This window comes from Vombatus ursinus, unplaced genomic scaffold (assembly GCF_900497805.2).
Source record: "Vombatus ursinus unplaced genomic scaffold, bare-nosed wombat genome assembly UNPS02014791.1, whole genome shotgun sequence".
NCBI lineage: Eukaryota > Metazoa > Chordata > Mammalia > Diprotodontia > Vombatidae > Vombatus > Vombatus ursinus.
Window position 1 is genome coordinate 58,837,779 of NW_020954569.1, and position 21,590 is coordinate 58,859,368.

General features: G+C 35.3%; 1 protein-coding gene across 1 annotated transcript in view; it reads right to left on the reverse strand.

Annotated features, from left to right (window-relative positions):
• The window catches only part of RIT2 (Ras like without CAAX 2), a 505,620-nt gene that overhangs the window by 204,551 nt on the left and 279,479 nt on the right, over window positions 1-21,590 (reverse strand). Inside the window, exon 4 of the mRNA XM_027869100.1 lies at window positions 18,357-18,548. Coding sequence (XP_027724901.1) covers window positions 18,357-18,548 — 192 coding nt within the window. The remainder of the gene's footprint in view (window positions 1-18,356; window positions 18,549-21,590) is intronic.

The following is a 21,590-nucleotide window of genomic DNA, read 5'->3' on the forward strand; positions in this document are numbered from 1 at the left end:
TTTGTACACATTCTTTATTCATAGACAGCAAGATAACTAAGAAATTGAAACATCTTAAAACAGCGTGTTAGCAATATAATATAATTTTTCAGAGATAATTAGCAAACATTTTTTCAAACACCATGTCTGTGACATCAGAAATATTGCTCACTTAATAGAAGGTTGCTTACAGAAATGCTAACTGTATAAATATTCATTTGATATGAGAAATACTGCTGTTACTTAACTTTTGACATAGCAGATAGCAGAGTTGGAAAAGTACATGAAAAATAGATTAAAATAGTTTCACTTGTAGATAATTTAGTAGGGAAAAAAACTACTCACATTTCATAAAACCTTTATGATTATTCAGGAAAAAAAAGTAAACTGTTTCACAATATAAATGGAAAAAGCAACAGATGTAACTAAAGATGTGTGTATGATAATATTCTGATAATATGTAAAATATGTTGTTGAAATTGTTGTAGGGAATATTTCTTACTTTACAAATCTCTTAATCTTAATGCCACATAAAAGTAAATTTTCAGTATATTTGAATGTGACTTCAATGCAAAATTTATAATTTGGAAGAATTTTACTGGACTCCAGAATGATGACATTCAATCAATGTGAGGACAAATTCAAGTCTGAAAGTAATAATTAAAAAGCTGGCCCCTCATGAAATTTGAACACATGGTGTTCTTCATGGACCATCACCAGTGTTGAGAAATAAGAGTAAGGAATTACATATTGGTTTTCAAATTATTAACCTCATTTTAAAAAATCTATTCAAAAAAGGCTCCATGAAATTATATAATCACAAGTAGACAGAGAATAGGGGGAGTTTACATTACTGCAAAACAAGCTAGCTTTCCTGTGCCAAAGTACATCAAAGGAATGTGTGAGCTTAACATATAAATTATATTTGTCTTATTAATTGTAATAAATATGGGACAGATTGTGTTATTTTATTGTATACTATAATTCATTTATAATTTAAAAAATTTCCCTGAAATGTGTTTATTTGGTAGCTATTTTTGTAAAAGTATGCATTCTAAATATGTCAATGCAAGTTTCTCAAATTCATGCTCTGAACCAGAAAAAAACAAAGCAAAACAAAACAGAGTGACAGCTTTTGTGGGGAAAACATTAAGCAACATATAAACACTAAAAAAAATTGATTTGTTTCCCAATTAAAAAAACAAAATAACAAAACTTCACTGTAAATGAAATAGGAGAGTAAATAGTTGTTTATTAATCAGTTCCTTAGTCAATTTAGAGAAGCAATTCTCATTTTATTTTAAGGGCCTAGATGTTTCAAAATATTAATGGATAAAATTCCAATTTGCCACAGATAACTATTGCCAATTTGGTCTTAGTCAATTTGAGAAAGAATAGTTAATAGGCTTGTCTTTTATAGTGTATGTAATCAAACAGTGGAAACTGAAAATTGTATTATTCTTTCTTTATAGTAGTCATCAGATTTATCAAAGTGATGTACATTTTAGCAATATTGCTTTCATTTTATTGGTGAGAAATGTGGTTTTCTGCAATAATGAATATAAAGACAAAATAATTAATCTTGATATATTGGTTTAAAAATAATTACATGTCCAATGATATCAATGCCATTGCATTTTGAGAAATTTTATGCTGAAAAAAAAGTCAATCAACAAGAATTTATTAAGTGCTTCTATGTGCCAGAGGCTGTGCTACGAATTTAGGATACAAAGAAAGGTATAATGGTCCCCACCCTCAGAAAGCTCATATTCTAATGGAAGAGACAACATGCAAATACCTCTGTATATACAAGATATATACAAAATATATGGAATAGTCTCAGGAAAGAGGCACTAACAGTGAGGGAGCAAAGAGGCTGGTCAGAACTAGGAAAGGCCTCTTACAAAAGTTGAAATTTGAGCTAAATCTTGAAAGAAACCAAGGAAGCCAGTAGGTAGAGGTAAGAAGTGAGAGCTTTCAGGTATGATGATAGGCAATGAGAAGGCAGGACTTAGCAAATGGAGTGTCAAGTTCTAGGAATAGCCAGAGGTCTCTATCAGAATGCTTGTAAAGGAGTGAAGAAAAAGATTGAAAAGGCAGAAAGGGACCAGGTTGTAAAAGTTTTTGAATGCCAAGGAGTGGATTCTATATTTGGGGTATTAGGAAACCACTGAAACAAAGTGACATAATGACCTGCACTTTAGGAAAACACGTTTGTTGGATTAGAGGGCATAGAGATTTAAGTCAGGATGAAGAAGCAGAAGGTAATTACAATAGTCCTGGTGTGAGGTGACGAAAGCCTATACCTGAGAAAGGTGAGGCGGCTGTGTGAGTGGAGAAAAGGGGACTTTTAAGACACATTGTAAATGTAGAAATGATAAGACTTGGCAACAAATTGTATGTATGGAGTGAGCATGAAAGAGGAGTTGAGGAGACACTGAGGCTGAGAACCTAGGTGACTGGGAAGATGGTCATCGAGAATAACACTGAAGTTAGGAAAAGGGAAGGTTTGGGGCAAAAGATAAAGATTTCATCTATTACATCAGTGGTATATTTAGAGTTCTTTTGTTATGTTATAAATGTGAAATATTAAAATATTTTATTAACAAGCATATATCTATATAAGTAACATCATTTATTCCATGGTCTATGTCCTACTAGGCTCAGCATATCTCCTGAGGAGGGGCTAGGAGGAACTGGCCTGGGAAGTTGACCATGTCCTGCTGCTGCTTCACAGTCAGCCTTCTAAGGTGACAGGACTTCAGACTGCAAATGCTAGCATCTCCTGCTGGGTGCAGACTGTCCTCTGAGGAAAGGCCACTAGGGGCCAGGCTGGTTATCTTCCCTCTGCCCCAAAGCAACCACTAATATCTATGCCAGAATTAGGCAACTTCTACCTCCTGCTACCTTCCCAATCTCCTGACTAGGATGTGGTGAAATGCCACTAGGAAAAAAAAAAAGCAACCCTTCCTTTGACTTCAGTCTTCCAATTTCTTGCTATGCTTGCCCTTTGCAGGCAGAGGACTCTCTCAGTGATGAACATTCTCCTGCTTGGTCATATTTTTCACACCCCTGTGACTCTGAACTCCTACAGATTCTCATTCAAACCCCATTCCATAACCCCTTCCACTTGATTCATCATTCCCACCACATTTTGCCCTTCCACTCCAAAGTTTCATCCTATCTCCATTCAGCTCTTCCACTGTATCTTCTGGACTTTCTGTTTCATAGACATCAAATTTCCCTTCATCTTAAATCTTTTCCTTGGGGAAATCTACTTCAATTTTCCATGTACTAACTTATTGAAACCTGACTTCTACCTAATGACACAACCTCCCTGGCTATCCTTTCCAGTACTAGTTTCACATTCACTTATTCTCCTCAACTCACTGATCAAGGCAGGTAAGATGCAATACTCCTTGTTCTCCATTGCTACTTTCAGGTTCTTTTGCTTCCTCCATCATCATTTTTTAATCTCTCCTCCTTTGAGGTTCATGCTATTCGTATCTACCACCCAATCAAAATTCTGGTGGCTATTGTCTGCAGATGCCCTAGTCACTCCCCTTCCTTCCTCGATGAGTTTGAGACCTGGCTCATATTTTTTATTCTTCCTCTTACCCAACTCCTACCCTTGTAGGAGACTTCAACATGTATGTTTTTCCTCCCTCAAATACCTTAAGCGCTCAGTTCCTTAACCTCTTCCTTCACCCAATCTCAGTCACATACAGAGAAAATTATACACTTGATCTTGTCATCACTCACAAATGTATTACTTCTACATTCAAGGATTCTGAAATCTCCTTTTCTGATAATAATCTATTAGCTTTTCACCTCTCCTTCTTCTTTCCCTTATTAAACCTTATTCTTTGCCCCCCCTGTGATTTATAATCCCTTGACCCCTTAATCCCCACCAACACTGTCTCCCCTGTACTAGTCATTGTCCCTTCTTATTCCTATCTTGACACCCTGTTGAATCAAATCAATGCCACACTGTCATCCGCCACATATTAATTAACCCCTTTTATATATTGCCAATTATGCCATGCTAAGCATCAGCCTTGAATCATTTCTACCCTTAGTAGTCTTCTCTCTACACATGGACTGCTGAACAAAGATAGAGAAAATCATTCAACATTTCTGAACTTGTCCACTTCAAATTTGTTACATAATCTCAATTGGGCCCTCACTTGTGCTAGGCAATCCAATAGTACCTCCTTTATCAATTCAAGAATGACTGTACTAGCTGACATTAATAACAGTTCATTAGTGTATCTATCTTTTCCTACATCCCCTTTAGAAATTTGTCATTTCTGATAGGCATGAAGTTGTATCTATGAATTCTTTTAATTTTTATTCTATAATAAATAGTGACTTAAATATTTCATATGCCTATGGAAAGTTTTGATTTCTTCTGAAAACTGCCTTTCATATCCTTTGATCATTTATCCATTTGGAGAATGACTCTTATTCTTACAAATTTGACTGAGTTCCCTATATATTTGAGAAATGAGGCCTTTATCTGAGAAATTTGCTGGTTTTTTTTTTTAATTACTTCATCATCTCTGGTACCTTTTAGCAAAAGGTAGTTACCCTGATTATTTCTTTTTTGTTGTTGAGTTATTTTCCCTCATGTCTGACTCTTTATGACCCCATTTGGGGTTTTCTTGACAAAGATACTCTAATGTCTTGCAATTTCCTTTTCAAACACATTTTACAGATGAGGAAACTGAGGCAAATAGAGTTAAATTACTTGCCCAGGGTTATGCAGCTAGTAAATGCTGGCCCTGCCTTTTTTGCTTCAGCTGAAGCATAACAGATTCTGTTCTATCTCCTTATTTAAACTCCATGCACTTGTCTTTCTGTTTCCAATGTGTTTCTTGTAAACCATAGATTGTTGAATTGTGGTTTTGAATGCATTCTGCATGCCATTTCATGAGTGAGTTCATCCCATTCACATTCACAGTAATGATTACTGTGTATTCTCCTCCATTCTATTTTCTTTTGTTTCTCCTCTCTTTTTAACCTCTTATTCCTCAAGAGTCTGTTTTACTTCCGACCGCTGCCTCCCTTAATCTATTTTCATTTCTATTGCCCCCACCCTTCTCTTATAGTCTTCCCTTCATAATTCCGTGTTCGATCAGATAGATTTCTATACTCAACTAAGTGTGTACATATATTCTTTCCTCTTTGAACAATTCTGATGAAAATAGGTTCAGGCATTGACTTCCACCCCCTCATTTTCCCCTCTATTGTAAAAGCTACTTCTTGTGTGCCTCTTTTATGCAAGATAATTTTCCCCACTCTTTCCTTCCCTTCCCTCTTTTTCTAGTGCATCCCTTTCTCTTAACACCTCATTTTTTTGAGATGAGCCCAAAAAATCAACTCACATTTGTGCCTTCTGTCTATGTAGACTCCTTTTAATTGCCCTAATAATGATAAAATTCTTAGGAACTACCTGTATTAGTTTCCCATATAGAAATGTAAACAGTTTAACCACAGAGGCCCTTATGATTTCTCTTCCATGTTTAATATTTTATGCTTCTTATGAGTTGTGTGTTTGAATGTTATGTTTTCTATTCAACTTTGGTCTTTTCAACAAGAATACTTGCAAGTACTCTATTTCATTAAATGTTTATTCCCCACCAATATAAGGATTATATGTAATTTTGCCAGGTATATTATCTTGCTTTCAACCCTAGCTTCTTTACTTATCGGAATATTACACTCCAATCTCCCTGCTCCTTTAAAATGAAATTCTGCTAAATTTTTTATGATCCTGTCTATAGCTCCATTGTATTTGAGAGAGTTCTTTCTGGTTTTTTGCAAAATTTTCTCCTTGACTTGGGAGCTCTGGAATTTGGCCATAATATTCCTGGGAATTTTTATTTTGGTATGTCTTTCAGGAGGTTATAGGTGGATTCTTTCAATTTCTATCTTACCCTTCAGATTTAAGCTATCTGGTTAATTTTCCTTCATGATTTCTTGACATATGACATCTAGGCACTTTTTTTTTAAAATCATGGCTTTCAAGTATACTCCAATAATTTTTAAATTATCTCTCTTTGATCTATTTATTTTATTTTATTTAGGCAATTGGGGTTAAGTGACTTGCCCAGGGTCACACAGCTTGTAAATGTTAAATGTTTGGTCTGAGGTTGGATTTGAACTCAGGTCCTCCTGACTTCAGGGCCGCTACTCTAACCACTGGGCCACTTAGCTGCACCCGCTTTGATCTGTTTTACAGATTAGTTGTTGTTTTTCCAATGAAATAGTTCACATTTTCTTCCCTTTTTTCATTCTTTTGACTTTGTTTTATTATTTCTTGATTTAAGGAATTCTTTTCTTCAATGAATTTTTGTACCTCCTTTACCATTTGGCCAGTTGTGCTTTTTAAAGAGTTCTCTTCTTCAGTGAAGTTTCACGTTTTTTTTTTACCACTAGGTCAATTCTGTTTTTTAAGTTGTTAATTTCTTCAATATTTTTCATACCTCTTTTAAAAAGCTGTTAATTTTCTTTTTGTATTTTTTGCATTATTCTCATTTTTTCCCAATTTTTCCTCTACCACTCATCTCTTTCTTTAATTTATCAAAAAATTCTTCTTGGGCTTGTGTCCAATTATTTTTTTAAACACTTATCTAGTAGATGTTTTATGTTGTCTTCTGAATTTATGTCTTGGTCTTCCCTGTTACTATAGTAGCTTTTATGGTCAAATTCTTTTTGTTGTTGTTATTGTTGACTTTGAACTACATGTTAAAATTGGACTCTGCTCACCTGTGTGTGGGGAGGCACTGTCCCAAGCTCTAGTCTTTTTCATTCCACTGTTTTTGGAGTTAGTTCTGAGGGTGTGTAAGTTTTCAGTGCTTCCAAGGTGGTATAATCTGGGGAGGGTTTAGTTACACTTTTCCTGGTCTGCACTCTGGTCATTACCCAGGAAAGCCTCCTTTCCCTGCAGCTGCAAATGACAATGCTCCTTTTGGACCTAGAATTGGGACAAGGTTAGATTCTTTGCTCTCCTGAAGCTGCAAGTACTATTGCTTCTCTCTGCCTTGGAATTGAGACCAGGGCTTTTGCTCCCTTGTGAATGAACTGAAACATTCTTTTCTGCCCTGGAACTGTGACCCATGAATGTGTATGACCAATATAGTTGCCAAACCATCATCAGGTCATGTACCCAGCGACAGCAAAGGATCCCCTATAATCTCTGCCTGACCAATCATCCAACCCCCTTACTGTCTCTGGCTTGAGAGCTCCCAAAGCTGCTGATGCCACTTCCTTCAAGATCTACCACTGGCACTGCTGCCATGGTTTATACTTCAGGCTAGCCCCTATCTTAGTGTCACAGACTTTTCCTGCAGAGCTCCTAAGTTGTGTTAGGCTGGGAAAATGTCTCACACTGACATTTTGTTGACATTACCAGTCGGGTATTTGATCTGAGGCATTATTTTAAAATTGTTTGGAGAGAAATGTTGAGATAGTTGGGCTGGATTGCTGCCTCTACTCTGCCATCCTGGCTCCTAGTTAAAACCACTGTTTTATGGGGTGTTTTATTGGTGAGTAGCGAAGGCCAAATTTGCAGAGGGAAGGTTATCCAAGGAGACAATTGACTGAGTGTCTCATTTGGTATGGAGATTGGGACAATGAGCATGACCATGGGTGGGGCAGGGTGTCTGGAGGTGAAACTCTGAAAGCACAGGTGGCAAAGCATCACAGACATCCTCTTATTGTCTCACAATATGTATTTCATGATGGTCTTTTTTGAGGAGATAATATTCTCTAAGTGTTAGATTTCTGAAACATTTGGAAACAGTTGATTTGGTGCTGAGGTTTGCTTCAAGCAACAAGTCTGGTTCCCAATGGTTCACTTATTTCTTTTTTCTACTTAGAAAGAAACAGCCTTGTTCCTACAGCCTTTGTCTGACTTGTCAATTTTACAAACATGGCCAATGACCCGTGAAGCTCAAACAATTCAGCAGATGTGCCATGAATCAGGGAAGGAAATAAATGGTAACATTTTCAGGTCGAGTTGAATCCATTTCAGGAAGTTGTCACATTTCCTGAGGTAAGGAGGTGGGAGCCCATTTGGTCCTAGGATGTACAAACTAAAGAAAAATTTTGGTTTGCAACAGTAATATCTCCTAGAATGAATTCTTATTTGTATATGCCTCTGTGTGTATGTGTATACACACATTTATATTTGAATTATACATAATATATAACACACATACATGTATGAATTATTATCACAATATATAATAGAACATAGTACAATATATTATATTTCTCATAACTCATGTATATGAATTATATAAGTTATATATGTATATAACTGAGATATTAGTTTGCCTCTATATATGTGTGTATATATATACACATGTTCATTTATGTATATGTGTGTGTGTGTATACATATAATATATACACATATACCTTAATATACAGACACACACTTATATACGTATCTAAGAATACATATGCATTATATCTATGTATGCATATATAGACACATACATATCTACATACTTTATGCATGTATTTCTATACTTTGTATACAGACATATGAGTAAAATATATGTGCACATATGTGTGCACATATAAACATATGTGTATGTGCATGTACATGCATGCAAGTAAATACATGCACCACAGAGGAGTAAAGATACCTAGGAATTGAAGATTGCTTTCTAATGGCATTTCTAATTCTAGGCCTAATTGTAAAGTAAATGTTATTGTCTTGCAGGTGGGACTTTTTTCATTTTATATCATTAGCCCTTAATAAAGATAAATATAATTACATATCTATATATTTGATAATTATATTTCAATATAATTTGTTTTCCTTTAAACTCTATATATTTTATTTTATGCATTAAAAACATTATTCTGAGAAGGGAAATGCCAAAGGGCTCCATGACACACAAAAAATGATAAAGAACCTCTGGATTAGTGCCAGCTATAAAAAGAAACAGGTGTCATCCCGGAGACAGAAGATGGTGGGGTTCTTTATAATGTTAACTACTATGGTAGTTTACAATGGTTAACATATCCATTTTATTCAAATTCATTACTCCATTGTCCTTTCTAGGAACCATTTTAATGTTATCATTTTGTCTTTTTTCTGTCCATCTTTTCACCCATAATGTTCTTCCTGTCCCTGTTCAATTATGAAAATTCTACCCATCATTCAAGACCAAATAAATTCCTAGGTCAACTTCAAAACATTTCGAACTATTTTTGGCTACAATCAACTCTGCTTTGCTAAATTGTCAAAGTGTTTATTCCTTCAAAGACATGTTATGATATGTGACTATATTGACCTTTATAGTTCCCTAACTGGCTCCTGAGTAATATGTTGCCTCACCAGCAAGAATATAATGTATTTGAAGGTAGTATCTGAGTCTCTCTCTCTCTCTCTCTCACACACACACACACACACACACACACACTTTTATTATTGTCCACATCTCCTAATTCCTTAGATCAGAACTAGGTATATAGAAAATGCCTAACAAGTTCTTCTTATATTTATTATTTTATCAATTCTGTAAATGGTATTTGGATGAGAATATGGCAGTACTGTGAGAGACAAAATTTTGGACTTGGACCCAAGTGATGTCTTTTTTTTTTTAATCCCACTTTAGGTATTAGTTCTGTAACATTGGACAAATGTCTTAATTTTAGCTTTCTCATTTGTAAAATTGGATATACTTACATTTGTGCTACAAAATTCACAAGTAAGTATACAGAAAGTACATTGCTATTATGAGAGTGCTAAACTAGTACTAATTTTGTTCATTATTTCATAATTCCCAGTCTCCATATTTTATACAGCTCAACTTACCTTCACTTTACATGAATACTTGGACTAGGGACTTCCATTAAGGAGCAGTAGATACTCTTTTGAGAATCCTGCCTAGTACTTAAAGGGTTACAAGGATTGCAGAGAGCTTTGTTATCAAGGCCTCAAGCTAAGCATTAAGTTGCAATTAGGCTGTCAGTATTGGGAGTTTGTCTTGTTCTATCTTCGGATAAAGCAGTCTGGGGTCTAGCGACTGACATGGCACATTTTAAAATTTATCTCTTGTAATCCTTGAAACTCATTTCATTCAGAGTACTGTTTTTACATCTGAGGAAAGCTAAGGGAAAACAAGAATTAACCCAGTCCCACTTCCTGGCATGACAGTAGAGGACACTATGAAGTGAAAGTGTGTACAACGAGGCCCAAAGCGGCAGAAGTAAGTGAGGAATTAAGGAATGCTTTACAGTAGGCAACACAAACTGAAGGCAGAGTTAGAGAGTAAATGTTATTGGTTTGTAACTTCTATCTCTGTTATGTCATCCTTACTTTAAAACAACAAAAATAGCTAACATAGAATTTAAGATTTGCAAAGTACTTTACATTTATTATTGTATTCTCATAACAATTTTAGGAGGCATGTGCTATTGCTATTCTCATTTTTCACATAAAAAAAACTGAAGCTAGCAGAGATTAAGTATTTCGCTCATGGTCACATATCTAGAAAATGTCTAAGGAAGGCTCTGAACTCAGATTTTCCTGACTCCAGCACTTTCCAGCACTTTATCCATTACCAAAACTAGGTTCCTCACTGAGTACCCTCGAAAGTCCCCAGTTCCCTGATGAGGCTTTTTCATTGCCCAATTTTCCCCTCTTTGATTGCCCAACTCATCTCCCTACCCCCAAAGTCTCCTTCATCTGCATTCTCAAACTTTGTTTTTTTCCTTTTCCTATAACCTGTGCAAATAAACCAGTCTTCTTTCTATCCTTTTCCTGCTAAGAAACTGAAGTAATCCTGATAAACCAATTCACAGTCAGGTGGTAATGACTGAAAGCATTTCAATGTTTGCTGTTCCTCTCTCACTGACTTTCCAAATAACATATTGCCTTTGAACACGAAAGGGATTGTTTTCAATTGTAGCAGTCAATAATGGTGGAAACTTCAGGCATCATGTCAACCAAAGGTAGAGACAGATTTTTTTTTTGTCCATCAAATCTTATAAGATAGGTAGTTATCTACTCCAGTAATAAGGAAGGAAACAAGAAAGTAAATGAAGCATTGTCCATGTGCTAGGCACTCTACAAATAGACACTTCACCAATATTATCTCATTTGATCCTCAGAAAAACCATGAGAGTTAAGTTCTATTATTATCATTAGAAAATGGTGATAATGAGTCAGAAAAAGGTTAATTGGCTTGCATAGTGTTACATAACTAGTAAGTATCTGAGATCAGATTTGAACTCAGAACTTCTTGACTCCAGGGCCAGGGTGCTATCCACTTTATCACTTAGCTCCTGTAATGTTGATACTGATTCTAGAACTTTCTGTTCTATTTCTAGGCCATTAAATTCAATTTTGTTTTGTGATATAAATATCTCCAGTCTAAGGAACAGTTTAAGGCCATCACTTGCTATCATTAAGGTATGCCAAGTAGCAATGGTGGAGTGAGATTGCTATACCTATTGAGCAGGATCTGGCTTGCAAAATTGTTTCTTTTACTATTTTCTTCATCAAAGCTTGAAACTTTTTTAACCTAATATAACCTTAGAAATTCCCACAGTTCATTTGGGAAAGTTGGATTTTTTTTTTTAATATTTTCATTGTTTAGATGGAGAATCTGAGGCCCACACCACTCATGGAGTGGCAGCTAGGTAGTACAGTGGACATATCAGTAGTCCTGGTGTTAGGAAGACCTGAGTTCAAATTCAGCTTTTGACACTTACTATCTATATAAGCCAGGACAAGTCATTTACCACCTTTTTGCCTCAGTTTCCTGAGCAAAATGGGGATAATAATATCACCTACCTTGCAGGATTAATGTGAGAAACAAGTAAGATAAAATTTGTAAAGGACTTAGCCCAGGGATTGACACAGAGTAGGTATTATATAAATATTAGTAGTTATTATTATTATTATTATTAAGCAAACAAATTGAAGCCCTAATTCTGGCTTTGTCATTCCCTATAAAACTTCAGGTAAGTCATTTAACCTCTCTGGGCCTGTTAGAGTTTTAGATCTAAAACAAATCTTAAGATGTTTAACTTAGGGGGCAGAACCAAGATAGTGGAGAAAAGTCAAGGACCTGCTTAAGCTCTCCCAAATTCCTTTCCAAACAATTTAAAATAAAGTCTCAAAACAAATTCTGGAGTGGCAGAACCAAGAAAAGGACGGGGTGAAACAATTTTTTAGCTGAAAACAACTTAAAAAGTTAAAAGAAAAGGTCTGTCACAATGGGTTGAGAGTGGAGCACAGTCCAGTGCTGGCCATGCAAACTCAGGCTTCACTGGCCCAACCTTGAGGGTGGATTGAATCAGCTGTGGCAGCAGCAGCTTCCAGAGCTCTCAGACAACAGACAGTAAGGGGGTCAGACAATTGGTCAGAAAGAAATCACAGGTATCCCTTTACTGACACTGAGAGCAGGACTCTGTTTCATTGCCCATACAGTTATCCACTTCCCAGTCTTGGGTTGCAGTTCTGGGGTGAGGAAGAATGCTAGAACACCAGCCACAGGGGAGCAGGGATCCTGGACACAGTTCCAGGGCAGAAAAGAGTGCTTTTTGTAGCTCACAGACCTAAGCACAAGCTAGGGGAGTAGTTTACATCCCTGTCTTTAGATCACACCACTTCAGAAGAACTGAAAACTTACAGACCCCCAAAACTGGCTCTGCAAAGAGCTGCACAAAATACTTGAAGCTTGGGACAGTGCCTCCTAAACCCCAGGATAAGAGTCAAACTTTAACATAAAGATAAAAGTTAAGAAATAGGCTGAAAAAATGAGTAAACAATAATAACAAAAAGGAACTTGACCATTGAAAGTTACTATGACAGGGAATATCAAAACACAAACTCAGAAGAAGACAACAAAGTCAAAATTGCTGCATTCAAAGCCTCAAAGAAAAATAGGAATTGGTCTCAAAAAAAAATTTCTTGAAGAGCTCAAAAAGATTTTTAAAAATCCAGTAAGGAAAAATTGGAGAAAGAAATGAGAGTACTGTAAGAAAATCATGAAAAAAAGAGTCAACAGTTTGGTAACAGAGGCACAAAAAATACTGAAGAATATTACACCTTAAAAAACAGAATAGGACAAATGGTAAAAGAAGCACAAAAATCTACTGCAGAGAACTGCTTAAAAGTTAGAATTGGGCAAGTGGAAGCTATCATTCCATGAGATATCAAGAAGCAATCAAATAAAATCAAAAGAATGAAAAAAAATAGAAGAATATGTGAAATATCTCATTTTAAAAAAACTGACTTAGAAAATAGATCAAAGAGAGATAAGAATTATTGGGCTACACAAAAGTCATAATGAAGAAAAAAAAAGAACCTAGACATCGTCTTTCAATAAATTACCCAGGGAAACTGCCCAGGTATTCTAGAAGCAAAAAGTAAAATAAAAATTGAAAACAAGAACAATAAAAAACACTGATCAACTTCTGAAAGTGATCCCAAAATCAAAACTCTCAAGAATATTACAGCCAAATTCTAGAGCTCCCAGGCCAAGGAGAAAATATTGCAAGCAACTTGAAAGAAACAATTCAAATATCATGGAGCCACAGTAAAGATGACACAAGATTTAGCAGCTTCTACTTTAAAAGATCCGGCATTAGGATGTGATATTATGGAAGTCAAAGGAACTACAAGTACAATCAAGAATCATGAACACAGCAAAACTAACTATAATCCTTCAGGGGGGAAATGGATATTTAATGAAATAGAAGCCTTTCAAGTACTCTTGATGAAAAGACCAGAGGTGAATAAAAAATCTGATTTTCAAATACAAGAATCAAGAGAAGCATTAAAAAGGTAAACAGGAAAAAGAAATCATAAAGGATTCAATAAGGTTAAAATGTTTTCATTCCTACATGGGAAATGATAGTTGTAACTCCTGAACTTTATCATTATTAGGGAAGTTAGAAGGAGTATATATAGAATACATGGGTGTGAGTTGAATATGATGGGATTATATCTGAAAAAAATAAAATTAAGGAGTGAGAAAGAGGAATGATGTAGGAGAAGGGGTAAGGGAGATGTAGAATGGGGTAAATTATCTCATATAAAAAAGGTATGAAAGAGAGGGGAAGTTGAGGAGGAGCACTTGAACTTTACACTTATTGGAAATGGCTCAAAAGAAGGAATAACATCCTCATCCATTTGGGTAGAGAAATCTACATTACCCTTACAGGAAAGTAGGAGGGCAAGGAGATAAGAGAAGAAGAGGTCTGATAATAGAGAGAGCAGATTCGGGGAGGCAGTAGTCAGAAGCAAAACACTTTTTGAAGAGGGACATTGTGCACGGAGAGAGAGAGAGCAAGAGTAGGATAAACAGGGGGAAATAGGATGGAGGGAAATACAGAGTTAGCAATCACAACTGTCAAAAAAAAACTTAACAGCAAGTTTTTCTGATAAAGGTCTTATTCCTCAAATATATGGATAACTGAGTCGAATTTATTAAAAAAATAAGAATGATTCCCAAAATGATAAATGGTCAAATGATATGAAGAGGCAATTTTTAGATGAAGTAATCAAAGCTATCTATAATCATAAGAAAAAAATGCTTTAAATTACTGTTGATTAAAGAAATGCAAATTAAAACTACTCTCAAGTATTACCTCACACCTATCAGATTGGCTAATATGACAGAAAAGGAAAATGACAAATATCGGACGGACAAATTAAGGCACTACTGCACTGTCAGTGGAGTTGTGAACTGATTCTACCATTCTGGAGAACAATTTGGAACTATGCCCAAAGGGTTATAAAACTGTTCATACCTTCTGACCCAGCAATACCACTACTAGGTCTGTATTCCAAAGAGATCAAAAACAAAAAGTAAAAGGGCCTATATGTTCAATAATATTTTTAGTAGCTCTTTTTAGTGGTGGCAAAGAATTAGAAAATGAGGCTATGCACATCAATTGGAGAATGTGATTATGATGGAATACTATTAAACTATAAGAAATAATGAGCAGGATGCCCTTAAGGAAAAAAATAAAACAAAACAAAACAAACAAACTAGAAAGACTTATATGAAATGATGCAAAGTAAAATGAGCAGAACCAGAACATTATATACAATAACAATATGGTACAATGATCAACTGTGAATGACTTAGCTCTTCTCAGAAATAGAATGATACAAGACAATTCCAAAGGACTTATGAAAAATGTTATCCATCTCCAAAGAAAGAACTGATGGTGTCTGAATGCAGATTAGAGCATTTTTTTTAAACTTTACTTATTTTTCTTGTTTTTTTTTTTTTGGTCTGTGTTTTCTTTTACAACATGACTAATATTGAAACATGTTTTGCATGGCTGCACATAAATAATAAAATTGCTTGCCATTTCAGTGGGAGGGGTAGGAAGAAGGAAAAATAATTTGAAATTCAAAATTTAAAAATAAAAACTGTTAAAAATTGCTTTTACATGGAAATGGGGAAATAAAATGTTAAATTAAAAATACATATATGTACATATATTTTTTTCTTGTTCATCCTGTCCATTTATAGGTGATACAATTGAAACTCAGAAAGATGAAACAATTGTCAAATAATGCTGCTTTCTAGTTCAAAGCTGACAGAATTGAAGAATCACAGTTTGGGAGTTTCCTTAGAAGACATCTAGCTGATCAAGAATCTGTCCTTTACCATACCAAACACGTTCATTCAGTTTCTCTTTAAGACTCTGAATAAGATAAAGGAGGAACCCACCACTTCCTAAGGAACTACACTTAGTTGGAAAGTCTAATTAAAACTCTTAACACAGAAGTCTAGACACTACATTAGACTATTACTACTGTAAAGAAATGAACTGGGGCAGCTAGGTGGCACAGTGGATAGAGCACCGGCCCTGAACTATGGAGGGCCTGAGTTCAAATCTGCTCTCAGACCAAACACTTGACACTTACTAGCTGTGTGACTCTGGGCAAGTCACTTAACCCCAATTGCCTGAAAATAAATAAATAAATAAACAAGTAAATAAAGAAATAAAGAAATGAACAAATTAGAAGGAAGATAGCATACTAAACATAAAAGATGTTAAAAAAAAAAGTCCTGAGTTCATTGCAAGTCCATGTCTTTAAAGAATTTATTATGATGAAAATTGAGCTCCTAGGCAGACTACCCTTGGAATACTATAACAATCTATACACACAAATATGCATATGCATATATTATATGCCTGTCTGTACATGCGTATATGTGTGTATACACACACATATATGTGTATATGTACGTGTGTCTGAGTCAACAAATACCAAAGAAGTACCTGAGTACTCTAGTATGTACACTTTACTACCTTATGAGAAATTGATTAGTATATGAAAATTTAAATGTATATAGGAGGGTATCATCTGTATTACTAGAATCATCCTGCTACAAAATTATTCTTCAGCATAGTTCCTGGTATTTAGCAATGTTTGTGCCTCTTTTGTTTGTGTTTTGGAAGGGTAATTAACTATAGGAACATAAAGTTACAGGTTTGGAAACAAGTACTATTGAAAATTAATATGAAAAGAAAATGAGGATTTTTCTTTAATGATCTAAATGTAATAAGACCTTGGAATTGACTTGCACCTTAGGATTTATAGTTCAGTTGGGGCTTTGGTGGTCTGTGAGCCAAAAGGAGAAATTGAGTCATACACTGGAGTTCTTGAAGAGACATACACAACCTGTGACACAGGCTAAGATGAATAAAAGAGATCTCATAATTTGAGGCAGAAAGAATTTGAGAAAAGGTATAACAGATGAAAAGAGACCCCACAGGTATTTCAGAGTAGAAGATTCAAGCTGAAGTAACAGTTTGTCCACCTCTTCAGTAACTAAGGGAATTTACAAATATATATATGTATATGTATACGTGTATATATATATATATATTTTTCTTCCCCCAATTTTCCCTCTTGCTGCTTGTCCATTAACAGAAGCTGTACCATACTCTCTCCTTGCTTATTTATTCTATCACCATTCGACAATATGAATTTTTGCCTCAAACATCAAGAGGTCAGGGATTATTTACTAATAAAAAGAAATTCAAATTGGAGAAGGTAACCCAACCTCTACCTAAATGTTACAACTTTTCCTAATTGTAGGTTCTGACCTGTTTGGATTGTACCCCTAACTTATTGTTTACTCCAAACTTCATAAAGCAACAGAGGAAGGGACTACATGAACTACAGATGGTATTATATTTCCCTTACACTTAAAGAAGGGAGAGGTTAATTCCTGATATAGTGAGTGGCCTATTAAATCCCAAGAACCCAAGGAGAGAGGGAGGAGAGGCCACAATGATTATTGGCCAATTGCCCCCTCCAAAGTGACACCTGCAACTACCAGTATTACACAAGGAAAAGAAATAAAGAAGAAATCCAACAAAACCTTACTTAACATGTAGCTTCTCAGAAACATTAGATCTCTTTGAGACTCTCTAAACTCCAAACTCCTGAGAAACCTCATCACTGGGAAATTTCATTATGCTATAAGATTGAATCTGCTAGTACATCTCATCAGTATACTCTGCCCCTCTGATTGAACCCTGTAAGTGGAGGGCAGGGATTTGGGCTCTAGGGCCTCTATTTCAAAAAAGGGACTCAGCAGAGTTTTTTCCCCTTTTTTCACCAGCTACACTACTTTTGGACTTTACCCATGGTACCTCCACCAACCCCCTTACAGCTTCATTTTTTTTTGTGTTGTCTGCCCCTATCAGATTGTAAGCTCCCTAAGGGTAAGACTTGCTTCATTTTTATTCATATCCTCAATGCTTAGCACCATGTCTGGCATATAGCAGGTTCTTTAAAAATGTTTATTGACTGACTACATAAAGGGAACCACATATATGGGGTTACCTCAGGGTCCCTTTGTCCACTGATCTAAGTTCCTTACGTTGGTTTCTTTGTCTGAAGCAAAACCAATGAATTTCTTATCTTAGTCTTCATAACCTGCTCCCAGAATGACCTATGGTTATAAAATCTGTATTGACTAGACTTAGTGATGCAATTCTGGAAACTGGCTAAAGTGAACTTCATTCAGAGAAGTCTCTACCATGAGTATATCTGATCCCACCTAGTGCCTAGTGACTGGGCCTTCCTTGGCCATTGATTTTTGTGAAAGAAATGAGAGAAGACAAGATTGACCATGCTTCATTATGGCTAAGTATCATGGTATAGTTCTAGGGTGGCTTCCAATAGAAAAATTTAAGAGGATATTTTATTCTTAAGTTTATACCTTTTACACACACACACACACACACACACACACACACACACACACACACACAGTCTTTTGAAATTGACCTTGGATGCTATGGTAGCCACACATGTTGTGATATAGTCTATGGAAAAGAAGACGAACTGATTCAATTGGCACTTACCTGTCTGGCCTGCTCCAGATCAATTTTGTTCCCCACTAGCACCAAAGGAATGTCGTAGGTGTGGCGAACCTGATAAATGAGCTCTTTAAACCCAGCAGCTTCCTGGAAGGACTGCCGGTCAGTGACAGAGTAGCATATGATGAAGCCCTCTCCACCTCTCATGTACTGGTCCCGCATAGCTGTGAATTCTGCCTGCAGAGGAAGGATAAGAATAATTTTATAATTTAGAACAGAAGAACAAACACATAACATCAATAGAATAGGAGGTCAAATCTCCAGAAGCACAGTGACTAAGCATTGCATGTTTTATTTTGTTTTTTAGGATTTTTCAGGATTTGTTTCTTTTAGGATTTTCAGACTTTCAAAATAATTTTGTATTTATTTAGTATTAGCTTAATATATGGACATATATCATAGCTTTAAAACAGGAAGGAGACTTTGGGGTCATCTAATACATCTGTTACCCCCCAAATCATTTTAGAGATAAGAGAACTGAGACTCAGAGGTTTGGTCACTTGTCTAAAGTCACCCAGGGGTAACTGGAAAGAAAGGGATTTAAATCCAGGTCCTCTCACTCCAATTTCTATCCTTTTTCCATTATACCCCATTTTGTATCCCCACCTACCTAGAAGAAAGTAAGGGTTACACATGTAGATGCTTAATAAATATTTGCTGAATTAAATGTATAGGTGAAATCTTATCATTTCATTATGTGATTACTAAACACTTAAATAGTTTGTTTTTAGGTATACACATGTTTCCATTTCAATGATGTGTTAAGGGATGATTTTAAATAGCATTGTGTGTGTGTGTGTGTGTGTGTGTGTGTGTGTGTGTGACAGAGAGAGAGAGAGAGACAGAATGACTATTCTCTATTCTATCTCCAGACAAGGATTCCTTGTTTCCTATAGTATACTGTGTCTCTCTGGATTTTCACCTATAGCAATATTTGCACTTACTAATTCTATACCAACATATCCTTAAAGATCTGTCATTCTGATCATAGGAACATGGATCTAGAATTGCTATGGACCTTCGAAGCCGTCTAATCCAACCTTTTCATTTTTTAGAAAATGATATTTAAGCCCGGAATGGTAAAGTGACTATCCTGGAGTTGTGTAACATTGCATGAGAGGAAGAATATGAACCCAGTTCAGAGTCAGGTCTCTTTCAGCCACCAAATGGGTTACCCACTCTTGTTAGGTGTGAGAATGAAATGGTATAACCAATACAGAAGTGCTTTGAAGAACTGAAAACCTGATATAATATTTTATAGTACTTCTTAGCTTTGATGTGAAAGGGTAAATCAAGTTGAATGTCTTTGTCACCATGGGACCATGTGCCAAATTATCATGGAATTAAATTAAATTCAAATATGACTTCATTTATCAAATATTCTTAATATGAATATTGTGTTCTAATAATCAATGCAGAATACCCTCTTTCCTCTGACCACACAGTTGCCAATTGCTAATGTAATAAATAAACCCTCAAAGAGGCATTGGGGAAAACCAGGACACAAGATTGAGCAAGAACTTTGGCTATGTATTACCTGAATAATGGATGCTACTGTAATCATTTTATAAGGTAGAATTCAATGTTCAACATGTTATTTCCCCTTTCATTTATCCATGAATTAAAGAACAGTACTCTTTGTATTCCAATCATCCTGCATGTTAATATCTTCCTCAATTGCTTCCTGCCATAAATGAAACTTGTTGGTTAATAATTTAGAAACATTACTAGATTCCATTTGCTGAGCATAAGCAAGAGAATTGCTATGAAACAAACTTACTGTGTAAAATCTTACCCCCCCAAAAGAAAATGTGTCTTATATATTAAAGACAAGTGGAACCCGAATATGTAGTTTTAGCTTTTTCTTTTTATATGTTAGTTATTATGGAGTCAAAATGAATGGTTAGGAAAAGGTGTGAAATGTCTTAATTTTGAAGAAAAAAAAATGGGAAAAGTCATCTTTTTTTTAAAATTACTAAAACAAAGAATTAGAAGGTAGTATGAAAATCTACTAAATATATTATAATTTCCTTTTGGCTAACATATTAAATTGAAACTTCTCTGCTTGCAGTTCAAGATTGGCTATAATTTGGTACCTGCCTAGCTCTCCATGGTAACATTATAGAAAAGAAAGATATAAGATTTGGAGTTAGGAAAGCTTGGTTTTTCTCTCTCTCTTTTTTTTTTCTCTCTCTCACTTTTTGCCATTTGTTTTAAAATCATTTTTGAGATTATGTAAGTAGTGAGGCTACTCCAAATGAAGTATACAAAAGTCAAGCTCTACAAAGTAGAGTGGAGATGCACATAGGGGTCAATATCAGGCTACAACACATTTTTAATAAAGAATTGTACAGTAAAAGCCATGAGAAGGATGTCATCAGAAAAATACTTAGTGGTGAAAAGATGGTATAATGGAGATAATGATGGAACAACTTCTGTGCTTTATTAGTATCCATACAAAGAACTTAAGAGGAAAGCCTCCAATACATTGAGTAGACAACCTCTAAAAGATTTAGGAGATGACATAGACAAAGATCTCAGAGGATAAACAGGCATCCTTGATAGGAATACACATATTTCTAAGATTGTAGATTCATTAAAAATTTTGAAAGGCTATCTACCTCATAGGTTTCTTGTGAAGAAAGCTTTATTTATTTATTTGTTTATTTATTTACTTATTTCTAAAGTTAACATGCCATGTAAATATGAGATCCTCACTTCACAGGATTACCATGGAAAAGGAATTGTGTAGATCTAGAAGAACAGAGACATAAGCTATTAAAGATAGCTCCTCTTTCAGAAGGTTTTATACTCAGTGGAGTTGCAAAAAGTCAATAAAATTCTACTCCTGCTTCCTAACCCCGGCTCTCTGTGTGCCCTGTAAAAGCGCCATAAACAATATGGAGGCTTTTTTTTTTAAGCTCCAGTTTTGGTGGCCTCTTTTCTGTCCCTTCACAGCATTTTTTAAAATTATTCAGATAAGGAATTGTTGATCTCTACAGTTGTGTTTCTTTCCTCATTACTTTTCTGTTCTTTATTATCTCTCCACAGTTGTCATCACTTCCACTATCTGCTATGTTTAAAAGCAAAGCACGACAAATGCAGTGATAATCTGAGTGTGAGAAGATAATTTATTAATAGAACACATATTAAATACTGCCTGTATGTAAATTGCTGGGTCAGACAGTGATAAAAAACAGAAACATATCTGTCTCGAAA